Below are 23,120 nucleotides of genomic sequence, written 5' to 3'. Positions count from 1 at the left end.
ACAAATAAAGGCATTTTGGGGAGGGGTTTGTGTCAAAGGGCTGCCAGTTTGTGCAGCCTCATCCTTGGGTTGTTCATGTCCATTGTCCATGGATGTTCAGGGAATGTTCACCTCTGCTCTCTCACAGCTCTGACTGTTGGAACATTGGGACTTTGGCAGCTCAGCTCCTCCAGGCATTTTCCTCCATGGAGATGAGTGCCCAGGACAGGGATAGGCACTGGCTTTTCCATAAATCCATCCTTGCCTTGTCAGCCCTCTGGATTTCCAGACTAAGCTTTCGCATTGTTGCTGTGGGACTTTGGGAAAGCCCACAGGTAAAAAATGGTCACTCCTTGACTTAAAACCTTTTCATGAGGAACATTAGCATTAAATCATGTTAATTAACATTAATATGACTTACATGGCTTAAGACCTATCTTTGGGTTTAGCAGCGCTCTAGGAATAATTTAAAAGATGAGCTATTGCTCCCATTGGGATTTTGACTTGAATCCACTAAAGGCAATGGGTGTCCTTGAACTGGCTAAGAAGGCTCTGGGTCAGGAGGTAATTTCTGAGCAGTTTGCTGGCTCTTCATTCGCTTTGTGATGGCTTCTTTATGCTGGGCTGTATATCAGGGCCCTGCAGAGCAAACCTCTTAACATCCCTTTGCTGTTCTGGACCCTGAGGCAATGAGCCATGTGTTTTTTTTGATGATCATATGAAGATTCAATCTATTTTTAGGGCAATCTTGTTGCCAGGAATAATTTCTAGGACTTCTGATTTGAATGGTGAATTATGTGTCCGTGTAAATGCCTGAAATGGATATTTAAAAATACTTTTTCCTGACTTAATGTTTTACAGATTAACACCTCTAATGCTGTTACCAAAAAAGCAATTTTATTTTCTATCTACTTCAAATTTTTGACTGGTGTCATTGGAGACTTCTAGGCTAACACCAGAACTTTGGTTTCAAAGCCCCAAGCAGGTGTAAGTCAGTACATTTAATAGATGAACAGGAAGGTGATGAAGACACCACACCCGGTGAATTTTGTACAACCTCTTTCCAGCTCCAATGCAAATATTTTTATTTCATGTTCAGTGCTCTGTGTAACATGCCCCAATTCACTGACCTCTGTAATTCTCAGTGGTTCCCCATCCAGTGCTTGAGGAGGGCATTGATTTTCCTTCCATCATGCAATAAGCACGAGTCTCACATCCAGCCCATATTGACACCTGTAAACCCCATTTAAATAAATCAAAGGGGGCATTTGGGTATTCTCCCACTTGCCTATAGGTTGATGGAAGAATAGATTGCTTTAATACCTCAGTGATTTATTTGTCAGTACAGACAGCCTGTCATAAAAATAATCAGTATCAGAAATGTTCTTTGGAAGAATCATTGGGGCTATCAATATCTTGGGTGGCTTAATCATCAAATTCATTGCTTTTATTAGGTTTAAATGTATAAATTCCTTTTAGAATTGATTTGAACTTTTAAAGCATTTTACTGTTTAGTTGATTGCTTTTTCAAGTATTTCAGTTTCTGAATAGCTCCACAGTATTTGGATTTGCACAAAAGTAAGGAGGAAAAGGCCAAGAAGGATATTTTCTTCAAAATTGCCTCTAATGGCTCTACTTTCTTCTCTTTCTGCAGGTAAAACAATGGTGGTACATGTGCTGTTCCAGTGGATTCTAAGAGGGCTGATTCTGACTTTCCTGCTCAAAAGTACTCTGTCCCTAAATCCAGATGATCCAAATGTTTGTAGTCACTGGGAAAGGTAATGTGTAACCTGCCATTTTTTTTAATCATCCATTTCATATTTTTACATTTAGAAGGCAAACTGAGAGCCATAATCTGCTAAATACCACCACATCTCAGAAAAGAGATTTGCTTTACAGAAACAGTGCTTTGGGGTGCCTTGGAGGGTTTGGATCATCCCAAGGAATTGGTTCTGAGGCTGCAGCTGCTGACCACATCCCCCTGTGCCATTGGCAAGACCCTCCAGAGTCTGAGGGACAGGAGTGCCCTGAGGTGTTTGCATCCATCATGGAGAGACCCACAGAAATGCTGGCCTTGTTCTATCCTGCTTTTTTCTGCTTGTTGTCCAGCAAGAAAGTTTGAAGCTCTTCCTGCATCCTGACTGTTTTTGTCTGGCCTGAACTTTGGGGCTCTTCCTGCCAAATTCATGCTGGCATCAAAGAGTGAACGAAAGCACTGAACATGAAAGGACCTGGAATTTCTTGTTCTCTCTCTTGTTCCAGTGTCCTGGTCCTAAAAGTGGATCTGAGCAGGCCAGTTCCTGTGAGCACAGAGAAACCCACAGCCTTTGATGGGTTCACACTCACACAGGGGCTGTTTGCAGAGGCTAAAGGTCCTGTACTTCTCAGTTTAACTTGCTAAATTTCCAGTCCTGCTCTCTGGTTCAATTCCACACAAATCTGAATTGCTGTGCACTTCAGCAAAATACACCCCTTACAAAGGTAAAAATAGAATCATCTTTAATGACTATGTTTTGAGGCCTTAATTAGAGAATTAACTCATTGTAGATAATGCAACTGCAAAGCAAAAACTGTGCAGGAAAAGGATTTTGCAGTCTGCGTGCTTGAAGTGCATTCAGAGCACAGGAATAAAATATTGATTTTGTCTGAAGAAAGTCAGCAACCTAGAGACCCAATCAAGGAGAAACAAAAATTAAATACCAAAATTGATTGGTTGTACTGACCAAGATGACTTTGTTAGTTAGATGTTAATAAATCAAAGGGAAAAGATTGTTAGGGCTATTGCTGGATAATAAACGGGATCATAAAATAATAACTGAGATTTGCAAGTGTTACTGTCTTACATTAATAATGAGCAATGTAAATATTTTATATTTTGGCATCAGCAGAATTAAAAACATTATTGTCAAACCCAGCAAACAGTGACAGAGGGCAAAGCAGGGGAACCTTGGCTTGTCTAGAAGGGACATGACAAGGAGGGCAGGAACAGCCCAATCTTCGATTTCAAGCCAGTCAGCCCCTCCAAGCAAATATCTTGGTATTGCCTTGTGGGTGCAATCTCCCAGGGCTTAATCACATCTGCAGTCCTGCTGATGAGAGGGAAGTCAGCTGCAGAACTAAGACAATCCATATAATGAGTGACCTAGAGGATCTCATTCCTGGGTCTTGACCTGCCCTGGGTGATTTGGGTATTGTTCTCCAAAGATGTTGTAGGTCTGATAAAGTGGGGCCTGTGTCCAGATCACACCTGAGAGAGGAGTCCCTTGTGCAGTGCACACACCTGTGTGGGGCAGTGCTCTGCCACAACTGACCCCAGCAGGAGATTTGGGTTCTTGTGTCACGTGAGAGGCCCAAACAATAATGAACATAAAAGCTGTTACATGGCTAAGTGGTGTTTTGGGAGGATTGCTCAGTTCTTGCTATTGTTGGAGCTCTGTGATTTCTTACAAAAATTGTTCAGGTTTTGCCCATATCCATTCACTTTTCACCTCCTAAATTTCCATGAATTTTAGTAATATGTTTTTTTCCCTAAAAGAAAATGGTTTATGTTAGAGTGATATCTCTATGCCTATATCAGTCATGAAACCCAACCAGAAAAGATCTAGCAGAGGGAAGCCCTTCTCTGCTCTTTGCTGATACCAATTTTCTAAGATTCCTGATGTAAATAGGTTTCATACTGGACTTCCATGAGCAGCAGGTACAGGGAACTGATGGAGAACTGCAGCTTTTCACAGCCTCTCACCTCTTTCCTTGTCCCCCCTCAGCTACGCCGTGACCGTGCAGGAATCCTACGCTCACCCCTTTGACCAGATCTACTACACACGATGCACAGACATCCTCAACTGGTTCAAGTGCACCAGGCACAGGTAAGAGCTCATCCTCAGAAACCTGAGCTTCCTGCTGCCTTCTCACCTCCTCACACACCTCTTGTTTATCCCAATGTTTGTGGTGCTCTGATATAGATGTGTACACAAAGAAGTGTGTTTGGAATTCCAGGGCATTCAGTAGAAATACAGAGATTTTTGCCTGAAGTTTGAGTGAGATAAGTGATAGTCAGTCCCTCATGGGGCCATCCAGGAGAATGTATCATTCCACTGGCCCTGCCATGGGATTGGAAGTGTCTGTTGGAAGCGTCTTATTCTCTGACCAGACATGACCAGCTTTCTTTTCCAAGTGATGGGTGCATGTCCAGGTTTGTAAAAGGAAGTCCATGCACCTCCTAAATTGTGAATAATCAGGCATTTGAGGGTTAGTGATAATTAGAAATTAGAATTAGTGCACCCAAATCTGCACTGAAAATCAAGTAAAATGAGGATGGGTCTGTTTCTAGGACTGAATGAAACCTTGTACCAAAGAGTTAATTTTTCCCAGGCTGCAGGATATTTCTGTTATATTCATTATGCTTCCAAAGTGTCCTAATAAATATCCACTAATATTCACAATCTTTCCAGGGGGTTTTTGAAGCCTTTTTCTATCTCAACTCTCATGAATTCAGTTGCAAGTTGGCTGTTCAGCACCATCCCAGTGGGACTGTGGCACTTGGCTTTTTAGCTCCTGTGTTACAGTGTTTGGAAGTGAACAGAGCTGCAGAGCTTTCTGGAATATTGTATAGATTGGAATGCAGCAGAGTAAATTCGATCAGTTTATCCAACATGAGGGACAATAGATTCTGTTCAATTGAGGTAATTTCCATGAACTAGCAAAGCTGTTTTGAAGTGTTTGCTGTTAAATATGCAGTTAAATATTACCTTTCTATGATGGTATCCCTGCTAATGCTATGAATAAATGTAGGAATGCTTCAGAATGCTAAACACCTTTTAATTTCTGTGGACTGTAGTATTGTGGTTGGGAAAACAGGCTTTAAATACTGAACTGGGACTATAATGACACTTTGCAAGGTAGGAGTGCCTTGGAACTGTTTGAAAGCAGGAACAAATCACTTGGGGTTAACTTCTCAAGCTGTGTATTGAGAGCAGTTACCACTGTGGAAAGGTTTTGTGTAGCAGCTGACACAGTGGTCTCTGCAGAAGACTCTGTTCCTTCCACTGATGAGATCTGACCTTGCTGATGTGCAAAAATAAATCATTTATTCTTGAAGAAACTCCTTGCCCTTGCAGCAGGACTGGGAAAATGTTTTAAGACAGCAGCTGCCCCAGGAAGAGCTCCAGTGACTGTCAGGAGCACTGTGCTCATAACACGAGTCATATTTCAAGCCTCAAAACAAGTATCGATTCCTCCCTTATTGTGGCGTTTATTATCAAAAAGCTTTCATGCATTTAAAAATAATTATCGAATGCTAGCCTTACCATAATTTAACACAAATATCATTGCAGCAGGAGGCATTGATTTTCAATAGTGTCCCGTGGTTTTGTGTCTCGTGCTGCAGGATCAGCTACAAGACCGCCTATCGCAGGGGGCTGCGCACCATGTACCGCCGGCGCTCGCAGTGCTGCCCCGGCTACTACGAGAGTGGGGACTACTGCATACGTACGTACACACGGCCCCGGCCCTGCTCAGGGGGTGCTGGGGCAGCTGGAGATAAATTAGAGCTGTGTTCTGTTAGGGTTGGTGTTCAGGGCGCTGGTTGGAAGCAGAATCGCGAGTACGGAGTATTTCGGGGTGGTTTGGATATGTGCGTCTCTAAGTAAGGAGGGGAAATTTGGCTGAAGTCATTAGGGAGGGAGTTAATGAAGTCCCTTAGTGCCTTCTTGAATAGGGCTTACTTTGGGGAGTAATTAATGCAAGTATTCACCAATGTTAATGAATTAGGGGAACTGAGAGCACTCAGGAATAAACTACCACACAATTTAAGCAGCAGTGTAAAGTTTCTGCCTCTTACCTTTGAAAGATCTTACTTCAAGAGTTAAATGACTTAAAATCTCTTTTTTTTTTCCACAATCGTTCCTGTCAACAATTTAACTTTTTAAAGCTTCTCAAATATCAGAAGAACTTTCTCCCAGCTGTACTGTATAAATAAATACAGAGCTCTGGAGTGTTTTAGGTCAATATGAGGGGGGACAAAAATCAAAATGGGTCTTTCAGTATGTTAATTAAAAATACCCTGTACATTAGTGTCACATGTTTTCAGCATTGCAGCCTTCTGAGTGTTCTGCCTGTGCTCAAAAGGAGAGTGGAGATGGGACCTCTTGCTATGTCTTGTGTAGTGAGATTATGACACCAGAAAAACACAAAGAGGTTTTGATCAGCATCAGAATACAAATTTTATTAACACATTTATACTGCCGTGGAATAAATGTGAAAATGATACAATTATCCAGCTGACTTCAAATATCTCACATTGTGCTTTACAGCTATTTCTTTGTAGCTCTGTTGATGTTTTTATCTGTGTTCCTGTGTTGGACTCATATTGTAATACATGAGCAGCTGAAAACCATGAATGGACCCTGATCTTATTTTCAGTGACCTTTACACCAAACAGTTGCATTCAAGGGGTCTGGGCTGTGAAAAATCACCAGCCCTTTGAGACAAGGCATTAGAATTATTTTAAAGAAAGTGTAATAAGTTGATCTTTTGAAGTGCCAAATGCTGTTAGTCAAGCCCTGAAAAACATTTATTGCAACCTATTGTCTTTGCTGGAATCCTTCCCATGGTAAGTATGTACCTACCTTCAAATATCTCAGGTGTCAATACCATGTCAGCAGTTGTTCCACATACCTTTATTACAGACTTGAATTTCATGACTCAGAATCCTGTTGGTCACAGAGCATATTTATTATCACTTTTCTCCCTGCAATCTATTGATTTTTTATTTTCATTTTTTTTTTAAATTGCCATACTGTTGCAACAATAAATCTCCCCAGACTTTCTGATTCTTTGAGGATATTAACATTTGTTTTGAAGTGGTTTTTTTGTTAACATTAATACTTAGTGTTTTGCTGCTGCCAGGAAAATTTTATCTTTCTGTGGTGGAGAAAGAACAGCATACACTGAAATTTTGCTAATGCAGAGCAGGCAGCAGGTATCTGGTCAGACCAAGAGCCCCGTGTTTGACAGAGAGCAGATAATAGTTACACTCTCTCTGCTGTTTACATGTGCAGGAGTCAGGTTCTTGTATTCCATTATCAGCCTGGTGTGTGCTCAGGGACATCTGCTCTCTGTCCTTCCCGGAGATCAGAGCAGCAACAGCAGCCAAGGGGGAAATGATGTCAGGGAAGAAGTTCTCCATCATGATGGATTCCAGATGCTTGGACTTATTATTTTGCTACTACAAGTAGCCACACAGAAAAAAACCTGCAAAACCAAACAGAAAACCTCCTTGAAATTCTCTGAGCCCTCAAGCAACAGTTTGAAGCCCAGTATTTTGCTAATGGGATCCTTTTCGTGTCACCCCTTTGTTTGTAACACATCAAGCCCTGATCCCATTTGTTTTGTTTTGTTTTTCCACAATATGTTCCTGTGCCAGCAAGCAAATTCTCTCATTCATCATCCTTTGCAGTCAGCAGTGAATTCCATTTTCATTCCTGGAGGCACTTCTCTGCTTTTGCCTTTTTCCATCCCATTTCTTACTTCTCTTTTCACTGAGATTTTTTTGCTGTTTCCTAACAAGGTTGTCCAGTGCTCCTGTCCCACGTTCCTCTAGACACTTTCAGTGCTCTCCTCTAAAGGCAGCTGCTCCAAGAGTGTTCAGGACTCCAAATTCTGAGCTTTTCCTGAGCTGTCCCTGGCAGGAAGGGAGGAAGCTCCAGCCCTGCAGAGAGGGCTCTCCCTGCTCAGCCAGCCCTTTAAAATCCATTTTCCATTAGCAACCATGGAAGCCACTACAACATGGGGAGGAGGGATACATCCTGCAGTGAGGCTGATGATCAAAAGAAAGTTTGATTAAAAAACACTGTGTAGATTAAAGGCTAATTGGTTCTTCTTTCATTAATAGCAGTCTTTATTTCTTGCAAAAGTTAAATGGCTTTGTAATTAACAGTGACATGTTTAGACTAGAGAGGGCTGAGTTTAAATCTCTATTAATGACTGTTTCTTGGATTTTAAAACAGAAGTGAAGGCTTTCAGCTACTGTTTTGATCTTCTCCCTTTTCATTTACTAACTTTCAAAAGGATGTCAGATATATGGTTTTATCTTTGTCCTTCTGTTGGGGCTTACTAAATAGATTAAGTCTAATAAAATCTACCCTCAGTTCTAAATAACCACATTGATCCAGAGCTTCTTGCTCTGCCACTTCTCCGGTGTCTTCTTTGCCTTTTTGGCATTTGTATGTGCTGCTGCCCCACAAAATGTGGAATTCAGGCACAAGGTCCAATAATATAACTGTTTGCCTGGTAAATTATACAACTGGCCAGCCCATTAATGCTTAGGCTAAACAGTTTTGGGGTATTTAATTGTCTTTGTGCCTCCAAAGGGCCTGAAATATTTTGGGGTTGCAGTGGTATTCAAAGAATCCCCCCTGAAAAATGCTGCAAATGCACATCTGCATTTTTTCCCCTTCACTGATATCTTAGAAATGTTGTTACCATTGTGGGAGCTTTGCAAAACGATTCCCCTTCTCTGAATGCTCTTACACTTGACAGAGCTTTTCCCTGAGCTGTCCCTGAAAACAAACAGCACAGTCTGGGCAGTAAATCAGAGCAGCTATGATTTACTGTACTTTGTATGCTAAGGTAAGCTTTTGGCAGAGCAAATGCATAAACTGCAGAAAATCTTTTTTTAAACAACCACAGGGTTCAACTGCCCTTCAAGGTTTTTGTAAGGATGTTTTAAAATTATATTGCCTAGATTAGTATCTGTGGTAGATAAAGCAGCTCTGAATACTTTGCTGCTCAAAAAAAAAAGAGAAAAAGAATATTACATGGCTCTTTTGTGCTCTTTAGCCTGTGAGGAGATGGTAATTGAATAGTTCCCTTTAAGAATATGTCAGGTGGAAAGATGCCCTGTGTGCTAAATGGATGCATTTTTGTCTGAGAGACCAATGCTTTGTTCAGTCTGTCCATTTTAATCTTATTCTTGCACAACAGATTTGTACAGAGAGACACTTCTTGTGGGGAACAAAGGGTCAGAGACCTGACATCAGAGGGAAGGCAGATGGGACTCTGAGCAGCAGCTACTGCCAGCTGACTTTTGGGCAGAAAAGCACCAACCATGAAACAAAATTTGGGAATTCACCTTTTCTTCACAGATTGAGTTGAGCTTTTAAGTGTTTTCTCACTCTCCTACCTTACACTCTTTTTCTAATGTCTAAATCTATGCAATGTGACAGGATGTAATAATGACAGGATTAGTGATTTAACAATCTGATTTGCTGCCATTTATCTGTCTTTCAAACCTGCCAAAATTCAGTAGAGTTATAGATGGACCATTTCATGGTGCTTTCCTTTCTTGGCCAAGATATTATTGATCTCAGATTGTTTCTCAACATTCAGCTTTCCACATTACAATTGTCACAAGCATCAGCAGGGCTCCCTGACTTTGACAAATCTTTTTCTAGAGGAATTGTTGGTCTCACTGGTTGAATCTCAGTTTTTACCTACAGTGCTATTTCCCTCAGGCCAGAGGCTGGGGACATTATTGTATTAACATGTATTTATTTACCCAGCTTTTCAACTCACCTTTGTTTGATGCCTTTAATGAATTTCAAAAACAAATGAGGAATGTTCTTTTAATAGCTGACTTGGGGAAATTATGCAAATATGAGGCCTGATTGTTTTCAGGAGTTTAAATAATGTTTCATAAATCCTGTAATTGCAGTAGCCATGCAGCTTCCCAGTGTGATGTGTGCATTTATAGTGCAGCCATATGAACATTCCCACCTCAGGACTGCGTTCCCATTTGCAGGGCTCTGTGTCTAGTGCAGTTTTTGTACTCTTTGACAAGGCTGCCTTATTGGAGCCATATGGTTGGATTGTTAAACATCTGTAGCATAGGAGTAACAATTCCAGAGCTTCCTGCCATCTGGATGAATTACAATCCCTGCAATTCCACGCATATGTTCCAGCAGCACACCGACACCACAGTGGAGTGTGCTCATGATGAGAAGAAAAAGAATGGCTTGTGTGATCAGTGCAAAAGTTGTCCACTCCAAGAAAACCTTGAATCAGTGGCTTAAACTTCCTGAATATTCATAATGTTTGTTCATATGTCAGATTTGTTGATTTTTTTTCACTTTATAAGGCAGTAGCTCATTAGCATTTTAGAAGAAATGTTGCTCCCCCTTCTCACCTCAATTTTAAATTCCTTGTGGTGAGCATTCCTGTAACTTGAAAATATATTGTTTGAAAGCTGCTGGACTTTTAAAATACATTTTTCTTATCTTTATAGACACACATTAAAGCCAGTGCTAGTGCTTTCTGTGAGAGTCTTACTGTTACATTATTCAAGTACAGAGTCCTGTACATCAATAATGCAACCTAAATTAGGGGAAAATGCTATAGCAGGACATAGATACTTCCTATCAGGGGACATTCTTTTTCTCTGTCTGATTTGGGATGTGTGACAGCGAGAAAATGGTGTGGAAGGCCTTTCTGCATATAGTTATTAATTATAGAATTGAAATGACAGTAGGAGACACTTTGAAATTTCTCCCTTTATATGCATTGGAGATGACTCCATACATCTTTTGCCAGTGAAGAACATGGGGAAAATTATTTGAATCCTTTGTTCCTATCTGAAGGAGAGCTGAAAGGAAATGGGCCTTTGCTTGCTCATTCAGAACCTCCTGGGACTCAGGATGTGAGGGCAGAGGGACACCAGCCCTAGAAGCAGGTCAGTTCAGCTGGTGACACAGATGAGGCCACTGGGTGGCTGTTTAGCCTAAATACACTGGAGGGACACCCTGCATGGGAGGGTGGAAATGATGAGCAACCATCATTTTGTGTTTGCTCTCAGCTTCTGATGCTGAAGGATTTGCAAAGATGCTGGTGGGGAGCAGTAATGGAATAAGGGAAGGACTTCTGGAAGCAGTGCAGGAGAAGGAGGAGCAAAAAGTGCTCATATAAAGGAATGAAAATAGCATAAAGTTAAAAAAGGGGGGATGCTGAAGCTGTATAATGTCTCAAGGGGATTAATAAATATCAGAGAAAAAATTATGCAGGCATTATGGTTGGAAAAAGATTTAGACTGTTGCTAGTGTAGCAGAAAAAAGCTTTTCTGGCTGCTTTAGGCAGTCTCTGTTGGATCAGTATAAAAGCACACTGGGATTGCAGACACAGAAGGAGGCACTGGATCCAGAGCTCCTCATGGTGCCCATGCTAATGGCCTGGATGGCTGGGAGCTTCAGCAGGATCAGAAAAAAGCACAAGAACCATAGAAGTGATTCATTGTTGAGTTCAAAGAAAGAGCCATGCAAAGTTTAGTCCATTAATTTGCCCTCTTTTAGCAAAGTCAGGCTGGTCCCCAGCTGCTTTAAATCAGCACAGATCCACCAGGATGTGTCTGGATGCCCTTTCAAATCCTGCTCCTGCTGGGATCACCTCGCAGTGCTTCATGGCAGCCTGCACTGATCCTGCATGGCCTGGAGCACCAGGGCTGTTCCTTGATGCCTTTGTGACCCAACCCTCCCGTGCTGCTGGGGATACAGGGCCCTGTGCATCCCTGGGATGAATGAGGGTGTGGACACACAGAGCATTTGCTGTTTTTGGAATTATGAAGACACGAAATTCCGGAAGATTTTCCCCTCCAAAGCAGCTTGCAGTTCATGAGTAGTCCAGGCATGTGCTGAGCCAGGTTAACTCATGGAAATCAATAGGGTCAGAAAGAAGACAAATGTGTGAAATGGAACAGGTTTGAAATTGAAATTGGAATCATAGAATGGTTTGGGTTGGAAAGGACCTTAAAGGTCAGCTTGTTCCAGCCCACGGGTTGTTTTCTTGATCACTCCTTTACATCCTTCTCCAATTAACAGATTTCTCTTGTACTCTGGAGAAGTTTTAAAGCCCAGGAGAAAATGAAGGAAAGGTAGAGAGAGGAAAAGAAGTTACCTAAATCAAGATGTCCTTTAGAAAGATATATCTGAGATAGCATCTCTTTCTGCTTCCCTTCTGTATTCCTCTGGCTGTGACCTTCCCTGAGCAGTTCCCACACGAACTCTGGATGTCTGGGAAGTCACCACACAGATGTGGGGACCATTACCAGGCAGATTCCTTCCTGCCCACAAAAAAGAGCAACTGCAACCTCCTGCCAGCTGTCAGTGCCAGCAGCCCCTTCCTCCTTTCTAGGCATCTTATAGACTGAAAATGTAAATAAAACTGAATCACTGGCACTGCAAGGATGGCTGAAGTGCTACAATAGAATGATAACACATGGTAGCATATGATAACATGTGAATAACATGATAGTACACGGTAATGTGTGATAATGTATGATGACATATGATAACACATGATAACACAGCAGGGGTGAGGGTTAACCCAGTGCCTCCCCCATCACTGATCCCTGCAGCCAGTCCCATTCCGTTTGTCCCATGGGATGGGAGAAGAGGAAAGAAGAACCAAAGACAGAAAACTTGTGGATTGAGGTAAAACAAATGTGAATGATCCTGAGGAGCAGAGAAAGCCTCGGTGCTGTGCCAGCACAGTTCAGCAGGAGCTGAAATGTCAGCATGGTCAGCATTGGCTTGGGCACCAACCTAAACCACAGCATGATCCAAGCTGAGAGGAGTTAACCCCATCCCAGCCAGCCCCGTAGAGCCAGCCATGCTGCAGATAATAAAACACTCATCAATATGATCCTCAGGAAATCTCCTTATGGTTTTTCTTTGTCTTTCCACCTCTTGCTTTCAGTGGTGGCAGGGGAGCACTTTGGAAGCTGGAGTGAGCCACTCTTTTCAAGTGGTTTTGTCTCTGTTCAGAGCGTTGGGAAGGACAAGCTGGTGCTGGCAGGTGTCTGGGCTGGCTGAGGCGTTGTGGGCCTTGCTCCTGCCTCCCTCTGCTCTCACAGCCTTTTATAGCAACAGCCATGGATGCCCTAAATACAGCAACCTGGCCAAGCAGGAGGAGGCATTTGGCTACCTGGGTGCACTTACTTACAGCTCAGCTACTCCCCATCTCCTCCAGCATAGGAATGAGAGAGGTGGAAGCGTTTGGCAGATGGAATTTGGCCCAGAGTATACAGTGCTTTCAGCATCTTCCTGTGCATAATGTGCATTTCTTTTATGGGAACTTTTGGAATGCCTGTCTGTAATTATTCCATCCTTTTAGCAATGCCTCTGAACAATACCAATGGCATTCACACAGGGAATACCACGTGAGCCTGACATGAGAAATACCATTCCAGGCACATGGTGTGATCCTGAGCAGGGCCAGGAGCTGGAATTCAATGATCCTTGTGGTCCTTTTCAGCTCTGAGCTTCTGTGAGTCTATGATTCTATTAGCCTACTTGTGTTTATTGATGTTGGTTTCTCAAATGCCAGGGAATTCCTGGGAATGAGTTTGCTGGGTGGGAATTTAAAGAAGTTGTCATTTCCTTTATTCCAAATTAACTTTGGGCTTTGTGGCACATATTCCACATCTCATAGTAGTATAAAGATGTATTATTCCATGGATTTTCTGCCAATTCTGTGCCATATTTACCTTATTATAAACAGTACCCTCTTCAGTAGTTTCTGATAATGTAGGGAAAACTTTTGTTGCCAGCTCCCATCTTCCATCTCCAGGCCACAGTGTGAATCCCAGGAACTGGAAAGTGCATTTTACTGTGTGTAATTAATAGAAAATTTCTCTGGACATTCAACATCCAGAAATTTGGTTTGATCCTAAATCAGCTGAACTTCTGCAATCTGGAGTTGGTGACAGGAAGTTTAAACAGGTGGCTTGAGATGAGGATCAGCCCCCATCATTACAAAAAAAGCTTCCTGTGTTGTCTTTTTTGCAGTTCTTTTCAAAAAGCTGCTGTGAAACACACTGCTGTGATTCCTTTTGAAATGTGAGAAAAGTGAAAGGAGTCTGCATTTAAATATTCCATCCCCAGGAACATTAGTGTAGCTCATACACGAGCGTGATCTTCAAACAGAGCACAGGCTGTCCTTGATTCCAGCAGGGTCACCTTCACTTGCATCCTGGGCCTTGGCTTGAAATGAAATCTGAAATGTGTTGGCCCTCTGGGGCCTCTGCCTGGCCTCAAGGACAGGTTTGCCTTCAGATATTTGTCCATATTCATCCTGGTTTGGTGAGAAACAAAGAAAAGATTGTTGTTGGATTCACTTGATAAATTTTGGAATAAGAATGAAGAAAGATTTTGTTTGAAACATCGATAGTTTATTCAATTTGCTACAGGACTGAAAGTTTTCTAGGAACATCTGTGTAATTTGGTTTTATTAAGTGTTGCATTGCCTAGCAAAGACAGCCAGAAGTGTCATGCAGTCCAGATGTCTTCATCGATCTACTTTTGATCTTTTAGGAACAACATTTTTGATGCCTCAATCCTCACTCTAACGCACAGCACACACTCTGTACCTATGGAAATCAATCAGCAGTGGAGCTGTGTCATTTGCTGTCAGAAAATAGAATTTTCTTGGCATGAGACCCACAATTCAGGGCAAGTCAGTAATCAGAGAACTACGGACATGTAGCAAGGCTACCAGATTTAAAAATAAATATATCACAGGCTGATGGAATTTGTACACAAAGAAATTCACTCAATGCCCTGAGTGGGTAACCTATACCAAAATATGCAAGTGCTGTGATTTTGAGGTGACTTCCAGATATAAATGTTTCTAATTATAAATGTGTGAGGGTTTTTTCTGATAATGGCTCATTTTCTTTGACATTTTCCCATGTGTTTCCTGTCTCACTGTTTAAATCAAACAGCTCCTCAGCCAGTGTTGGAACCTGTAAATTCCTGGTCTCTTGGGTTGCTACAGGAGGAAAGCAGGGGTGGCTGTGGCATGAAGAAAGCAGTGGCACTGTACTGGTTTCTATGGTGAGGCTGGGAATATCCCCAGCAGCTGGGTTTCACCCAGTTCTGCCACACCTCTCACCTGCCCATCTGTCATTTACTTCTCACCTTCCTCACCTGCAGGGCACTGAGAGTTCCTCCAGTCTTTCTGTGATGGAAATGTTTGTGGTTTACCACTTCTAGTGAATTTGCAGCTCTGTGCTTCACACCTGGCAGCTCATTTTCCATTCCAGCACAACTCCCAGGAGAGCTCAGACTGCAGGCAGTTACCCAGGAGGGGAGAATGTACATTCCTGCCTCTGTACTGGGTCTGGTTTGGTGCCCACACAGGTGGTTTGATGGGCCAGGTTATGCTTTCCTCTTCTTCTGGTAGGTTTGGCTGCTGCTCCAGAGATTGGCACGAAAGCTGGAAGGACCAGGGATCTTAGGTACAAGCTTCTCCTCTATTCCCAACCTGTCAAGAATTTAATTTCCTCAGGCAACAACAAAGAAATCCCCTGAAGTTAAGAATGGAATGACTGGGGAAAGCTTTCACTGGTTTTGGTACTTCTGTCCTCAAAAGACCTGGAGCTTCCTGCAGTCAAAGCCTATTTGACTGCATTTGGTTTTGCTGGAGTGAGGTCTCCTAGGCTGTGTACAGAGAGAATGAAGGACCATGCCAAGAGTAAATGTTAGTATTTCTGCATTGCTTAGAAAAAGATAGTGCTGCTCTTTCTGAAGGTGCCACACAGAGCACAATTTGCAGACAAATTAAGTTTGTTGGTTGGATGAATCAAGTTCCAGTAGAAAATTAACAAGTGAAAATGTATTTCCTACAAATTGCTGGGAAGAGTTGGTCAATTTACCAAAATGGAAGGAGAAGACAGAGGGCACAGGAGGGAAAAAGCTTTCCAGGGTCACAGATTCTGCTCTGCTGATTCAGGATCTCCCTTAACCTCATTAACAGTTTGAACTAGTGCTAATGATTGTTTTGAACCCTGAGTGAGGCAATGGGAAATCATTTACCAGAAAATGTTAAATGCTGAAATTGTCCCACAGAATAATATTGTATTAGAACATTGATCAGCAGAATTGATCTGAGTGTAACTCATTCCTCTCAACATGGCAGAATACAATGATTATTTCTACTTGAAACTATGACAGAAAATGCATAAAATTGGTTGCAGGCCTCAAAGGATCAACAATCATCAATATTTAGCTGATCCCTGATGAGTTCTCTCTGGGCTCCAATTCACTTTCTGTGAAGGCAATGAGAGAGACTGAGCCTTAAAACTGTCTTGGTTTGAATGACTGGTGTCTGCCAATCAAGGCAGGAACCTCTCTGGGAACAGAGAACATGACCCCTTTCCCTCAGAATTATTATAACTTTAGAATTGCAGGGCTCTCAGGCAAAGAGATGGGCAAAGGAAGAACAGTTCTTTACTGTGTGTGTGACAAGGCAAACAAACATTGTGGGCAGAATTCCACAATCCCCATCCGGGCACTGCAGTTCCGGGCGCGGCCACAGGGGGCGCTGCTGGCTCCTGGCTGGGCAGGCGTTCCTCCGAGCCTGCAGGGGGCGCTGCGGCATGGGGCTCGGCCGCGTTTCTCCCTCACGCGCGGATGGCGGGCGGGGTGGATGGTGAAATGGGCTGCGGCAGCAACCTCGGAGCAGAGCTGGGAGGGCGGGGACGGGCAGAGCCCAGAGTAGCACAGGAAATGTATCAGAAACTCTGCAGCTGTAGCAGGAGCTGTGGAGTGTCCGGCAGGTAGTGTAAAACCTGAAAAACCCGGAGCAGTGGCAGAGAAATGGCGGGGTTGGGCAGCGGCAGCCGAGCTCCTGAACACGGCCGGGAGAGGCTCCTCTGGAGGTGGAAAGGAGTTTCCCCTGGGGCACCTGAGATGGTGAGGGTGCTTTTTTTAGTGAGATAGGGTGTTAATAAGGTTGCTGTGCCGTGGCCCCTCCCACAAGCAGAGCTTCACTCAGTGTAGGAGACAGCAGGAGATGGAGCCTCACAGCTGTGGTGAATTCTCCCCACAAGGACTGCAGCCTGTCTCCCCATCGATCTGACAGAAGAGAAAACCTCCCAGGTAAGAGATCAGCAGCTGCACCCTTCTCCTACTTTGGCCATTTCTTTCATCTGTCTTAAATACTGGTCATTATTGTCTCAGCAACAGTTGGGACAAAATTCCATGAGAGAAAGGAAAAATCCTAACCCCCAACAAAGTGGTAAGGGAATTGGGAGTGTGACTCACTTTAGAGGGTCAGGATTTCACTAGAAGGAGGAATTTCTGGTCAAGCCCAGGTTCTGGTGTGCCTGTATTCCTGTGGAGCTCTGGGGCTGAGCAGGAGTCCCTGTGTGGATGTGTCCAACCTTTGTCTGAGGTGTGAGTTAGTCAGGAGCTGTTTGGATCAGGCATTGTCTTTCTTGCAGGATTTGCCTCCTTCATATACTGAACACCCTCCTGCCTTTTTGCCCATTCCATTGGCTGGGGCTGAGCTGTGACTTTATCTCCAGACCAGATCAGTCCTGCTCTTACCCAGCCCTGTAAACTATCCACTTTGCAGGGCAGATGCACTCAAGTGCTCAGAGTCCCTCAGTGCCTTTCTGCCATCCCTTTTTGTGCCTTCAACTCCTGCACTTTTTATTAACACAGCCAAAGGTACAACAGAGTTCAGCTTCCTGACCCCAGTCGTGCTCTCTGACATTTGCTGCTACGAGGAGGCTGCTCTGCAGCTCTTGCTCAGACAGCACTAAATGGTGAGTGCTATCTCCCATTCCCCCTCTCCACCAGAGCAGAGGAAACCAATGGGGCATCAAAATGCCACAAGGACTCTGTTAAATGTGTGATTTCCCCGACCTCTCCTTTTGCAGGCTTTAAACTTCTCTGTCACTGTCACTACTTTATGGTCAGTGATGCGATGCCATTCCTGTCTCAGGGATGTGCTGCTCCAGCACAGCTGCTCCTCAGAACCAGCCAGACTGGGATCCAAACTGTGCCCCACCAGTCTCAGGGCACACAGAACAAGTGGCAGTCTCTTCCCTGCCCTGCCCTTCCCCTGGCACAGTTTCCTTCCCTATTCCCTCCCTAAAGCAACAGATTGCAGCGTGGACTGAAGGAGGTTCTCCTCAGTGCCAGCTCCTCAAGTGACAGTAAATGTGAGCATTCCCACTGAGGGCCCTTGGAGTCTGGACATTGAGATCTGGATGGAATTATTCCATTCCCTAAGCTAGTCCATGTCACAAGCCTGGGACACTCAAGAGTGTGGAAGGTTCTGTGTTCACCTTGACAGTGATCAGAACCCCAGGCTGTTATTTACCTGCTGATAGAAAGGGTAAAAAACCACCATGGAGTTTATGCTTATTAACAAATCTTCATGTCCCAGCAAATGGATACAGGGATTTACTGATCTGTTGTCAGTGATGACACCGACACTTGTCAAATTCTGCTCTTGGGAAAAGACAAAATCCTCAAAATGAATCTCCATAGTTCCTTTACTTCAAACATCCACAAGTCATGTCTGGCCTAATCCCTGAGCTTTGGCCGGGTGTCAAGACTGAGGATAACACAACCCGGAACAGATCAATACCCCACTGAGGCAATGGTCAGAGATCCCCATGTCCCTGACAACAAAAAGACCATTGATTCTGCTCTGATTGCATTGATGCAGAGTGTCTAAGTCCAAACCTGCAAAAGGAGTGCTGGAATTGCATCTACAGGAAAAGGAGCTGATCTTGTGACCCACTGATGTTATCTGCTCTGCATCAGTCTCATCTTTCCTTTGCTCACATTGATCTCTTTGGGTTTGTGTTTTTCACTGGTACTTTCATGGGAAGATGAAAAAGAAGGGTTGCTATGCACTGAAACAATAAATTCCTCAAAGCCTGAGCAGGCTTTGAGATCTCTTCATCTTTGGAAGTTGTTAAACCTTGCATGAAAGTGCTTTCCAAGGTGATAAATTAATGGATGTATCCTGAGTGATGACCACAGAAATAGACATTAAGCAATGCAAAGAGCTATTATCCCACTTCATTGAAGCAATTATCCAGGAAACCATCAAATCAGCTTGATTCCTGATAGAAAGTCAGTGATTTAGGGAGGAAATCATCCATTCCACAAATAAGCAATAATCTAAGAATGAGGAAAACCTACCTGGATGCATTAGCTGTTGTAATCTTTCTTGTGCTATCCAAGCTCCCTTTCCCGAGCACAGCCAGAAGCTGACTACAGCCTTGTCTAATGAAGCTGATACTGTAGACTCAGCACAAGCTGGAGCCAGGCCAGTACATTAAGATGGAAGCACCAGAGAGGCCCTGAGTGAACAGATTCCTAATGGATAAGGAGCAAGAATCTTTTTCATCTTTTTTCATCTACTTTGACCTCTCTGCATTATCTGAAACCACTAGACATAGGATAACAGCTATTTCACCTAACAAAATCACTCTTTACCCTAAAAGTGGCACGGGGGAATGGAGGAATGGGCTAAAATGGCCCAAATTATTTTAGGGACACGTATTAAATATTGAAGGAAAACATCACTTTTTCCATTAAATTTCTGCTTTGTTTAGTTCAACAACTACCAAGCATGGGGCGAACTGGTTAAATAACCTGAAGTTAAAATACCAGCAACATAAAAGAAAAAAATGCAGGTTTATCATTGGTTCACAGAAAATAAATGAAATTGGTCAGAGTTTGGGCAAGATTAGTGTACAGTGAAGAAAACCTGGCAGAGGTAAGACAGAGAAAAGAAGATATTTTGAGGCAATGACCTTGTGCCACGTGTGCAGTCCAAACAAACCCGTTCATTCTGTGCAGTTCCAGGCGAGTGCCTGAATTTCTCATTGTGTCTCATAGCAGCATCCGTATTTCCATTTAGCAATGTTTTCCATTATCATAATGTATCTCCAGTTATTTATGCTTTCTGTCACCTCCTGGCTGCCCTATGATCCTGGGCAGGAATCCCACAGAGCCCAGGAAATCCAGCGTGTACGGAATGCTCCGGCACGGCTCTCCCGCAGCACGCGCTGCTGGGAGCAAGCACAGCTCGTGGAGCCTGAGTTCTGTGCTGCTCTGGGTCCTTCACACTTTGTAATTACCCTGCTCTTTGTTTGGGAGGGATTTTGCTTGTCTGGCACAGCAAAGTGGGACAATGGCAGATGGAAGTTGCTGGGTTGGTAGCTGTGAACTCCCACAGGTTCTAAGGACCACCACAAATGTTACCACACTCCAGTGCAAGCACAAATTAGCTTGTTTGTGACTCTGTCTTTTGTGAAATAAATGTACAGGTTATATTTTTGGACAATGAAAATTTTTCAAGTTAATCACTCCATACTTGTTCCCCTGGGGTGAAACTCTTCCCTAAATGCCTCTCAGCCTCTGGGAAAGGCTGATTGTGGAGCTCAGTGGGTGCCAGCAGTCAGTGGGTGGATAGTGTGATGAGCAGGGTGGCACAGAGGGTGTAACAAGAAAGTTAAACCCTGCAACACCATAATTTGGGTCCGTACAGAGGAATGCAGCATCAAGGAAGAGAGAGCAATTCTCCATCCCTGCTTTTTCTAGGATGAATTCCCTGTGGTGCTCCTTAGCTGAAGGAACTCTGCAGTGGAAATATTCTGCAGTCTGCTCCACTGAGCTCTTCTCCTCATTGCAATATTCTGGCCACTTCACACCTTTGTGGAGAGGAGACACAGACAAACCATTTATCATATCTGAATTCAAATTCTGGACAACAATTAAAGAACAACTACTAGTGTTAGAGGAATCCATTTCTCTAATATCCATTCCTCAGTGCAGCCATTTCAGGTGTGAAAAGAGTTTAATCTTTAGGTCTATTTCCCTGAGGATTGACCTTATATGCTAAAAAAAGTCCAGTCTGTAATTATAAAGTAAGTGATAAGCATCAAATGGATTGTTACAGAACCCTTTTGTTGCCTTTATTGCATGATAAGGAGCAGTTGCTGTGTAACCTTGAATGTGGGCAAATAACTCATGCTAAACACATTGCGACAAAGATGGCATTTTGGCAGGGCTTTGATGTAGGTCATTTTATTACCAGGCTGAATCAAACTACAAACTGATGTCAAACTCATGCCAAGAATGCTAATAACACACTGATCAATGAGGTGCTGGATTGCTCAAGTGAAGTGGTCGAGGGAAAATGCAGACATAAAAAGTCTGGAATTCCAAAGGTTGAAGTGCTTGGGCTATTATACTGGGAGGAATGATATTCCTTGCATTAGGACAAGTTTTCTTTACTCCAGGGGCCTTTAGCTGAGTGTTGAACAGGACAGTGTCAGAAAGTATGTACTTATCTTTATTTTTCTTGACCTTTATGTGCAAGTAATTTTTATAGTTCCATTAACTAGTAGGTTCATTTGCAAACCACTGTACAAAGTGTATTATGAAGAATGCCTTGGGGACCATTGTATCCTATTATGTTGAATGTTAATAGAATGAAAAATTAATTTAAACTCTAAAGACTTGAGCAAGGCAAGACTTCCCTTTTATAGGAGAAATTCAAAATTTTATTTGCTATGGTAAAACTTTAGAGCTGTACCCTAATATGACCTTTATAAGCCTGATTTGAAGCAGTCAGTGCAGGAGTCTGATTGTTTGCCACTTTAAATAAAATTACTTCTGTCAAAGCTTCTCTGTTTAAAAAAGGGGGTTTTCTGTGACCCCCACATTTGGAATTAGTCACTAGTGAGCTCTGAGCTCACAGCTACTTGTTTAGCAATTAATCAACCAGGGATGAGAGAGCCCACGGTTCCAAGAAGCATCTTCACCTTACTTGAATCTTTAATTGCTCATTAAACGTCGTCATCTTCAGCAATGTGGGACTTCAGAACACCTGAAAACAAGTTCTTTATAATATTTTTTTATTTTTTGTGTGACTGAGTGCTTTAGAATGAGAAGTTCTCTCTTGAGTCTTGCTGCTAAGTCTCACATTGCACTCTTCCCATAGGACTGCAGCTAGACAAGAGATCAAGGAAACTTCATTGCTTAATTAGTTACTATTATTTTATATTTATGTTAACATAGTTGAGGTGTGATAAATTTGTGTGGAAATTAACTAAATTTAGAGCAGTAATGTGCAGGAGTTCTGTTATTTGGAAGAGTAAAGAACCAGTCCCCCATGAACCTTCTTACTCACAATGTTTGCCTTGAGGTGAGAGCATGGCTGAGTTAAAAGGGTAAAAAATGCTGTACATTTTACAAGTTAGAGTGATTTATTATTGCAAATGTCCATACAGGCAACAGCAAAATCTCAGTTTTGACATCCACATCTCTTATGAAACCAGGATGTCACACCATTGAGAAATGTACTCTCAGCCAAAGCTGTGTATCCCTATCCCAGCATACCCTGTATCTTTTAGCACACTGTGGTTTGAATAAAAACCTATAAATTTGTGACTGTTCTATATGTGAACTTCTTGTTCTGGATAACGAGCCATTTACAAATGATTGTAGGAAGGTGTGTATATTTTTCTTGGAATATCCTGTTTATCTAATATCCTGTCCTGAATTTCATCCCGCAGCTGTAGAGGAGGATGCTTCACTGTCTCCAGAAAGCCTAACTCGAGTAAAATAAATGCACAAAAGATTAGGACAATTAGTGACTAGAGATTAGCTATGAATATTTCATGCCCACTGCAATACTGTCTAAACACAAGATATGGAATAAGAATAAATTGCATTTTTGACATGCAGCAAACGTAGAAAGGAAGTGATTAATTTAGAAAGATCTTGCAGTCATTTTAACGAGGCAGCGTTCTAATCACTGGTCACGTGGGATCTGCTGGATAAAGAGCAGGAAAGTTTGTCCCACAGGATTATTCTAAGTTCACCTGCATTTTGATGTTGGATTTCAATATTTTGTGAACAGCTCAGTGGGTTTTGTCTGCAATGACCCAACCAGAGAATAGACAGCAAAATGTTTCCATGAGCTTTGATGGCAGCCTGGGTCCAAGGTGTGATCCAGTCTGGGAGTCCAGCCAGTGTCAGGTGTAGCAGGAGTCATTCAAAGTGACAAGGCAGAGGGGGAGAACTTTTGGAGCAAGAGGGATCTGGGAACTGAAAGGGCTCCAGCTTTCATTCCACCTGCAGATCAGGGATACTTCCAGAAACTTTGCTGGCTGATTTCAAAGGAATTGGTTGGTTCAGCCCCATTTTCACTTCAGCACCCCAAAGCTACTTCCCAAATCAACTTTGCTAGCCTTGGTTTAAACAGAAAGGAATTATCTTTGGGATAACCCTTTTGTAGTCCAGCTTCAGGCAGTTCTTGGTTAAATAAACTCATAAACT

General features: G+C 42.8%; 1 protein-coding gene across 7 annotated transcripts in view; it reads left to right on the top strand.

The window, feature by feature from the left end:
* MEGF11 (multiple EGF like domains 11) overlaps positions 1-23,120 on the top strand; it is a 267,348-nt gene that overhangs the window by 76,655 nt on the left and 167,573 nt on the right. For all 7 annotated transcript variants that reach the window (XR_010347592.1, XM_064388956.1, XM_064388959.1 and 4 more), the window contains 3 exons: positions 1,634-1,757; positions 3,744-3,845; positions 5,366-5,466. Coding sequence is in view for 6 of the 7 variants with exons in the window: in XM_064388956.1 (XP_064245026.1) it covers positions 1,642-1,757; positions 3,744-3,845; positions 5,366-5,466 (319 nt within the window). In the remaining variant the exon portion in view is untranslated. The remainder of the gene's footprint in view (positions 1-1,633; positions 1,758-3,743; positions 3,846-5,365; positions 5,467-23,120) is intronic.

The sequence above is a fragment of the Passer domesticus genome, chromosome 14 (genome assembly GCF_036417665.1).
Source record: "Passer domesticus isolate bPasDom1 chromosome 14, bPasDom1.hap1, whole genome shotgun sequence".
In the NCBI taxonomy this organism is placed as follows: domain Eukaryota; kingdom Metazoa; phylum Chordata; class Aves; order Passeriformes; family Passeridae; genus Passer; species Passer domesticus.
Note: the sequence above shows the minus strand (reverse complement) of the source record. Positions and strands in the feature narration are given on the sequence as shown.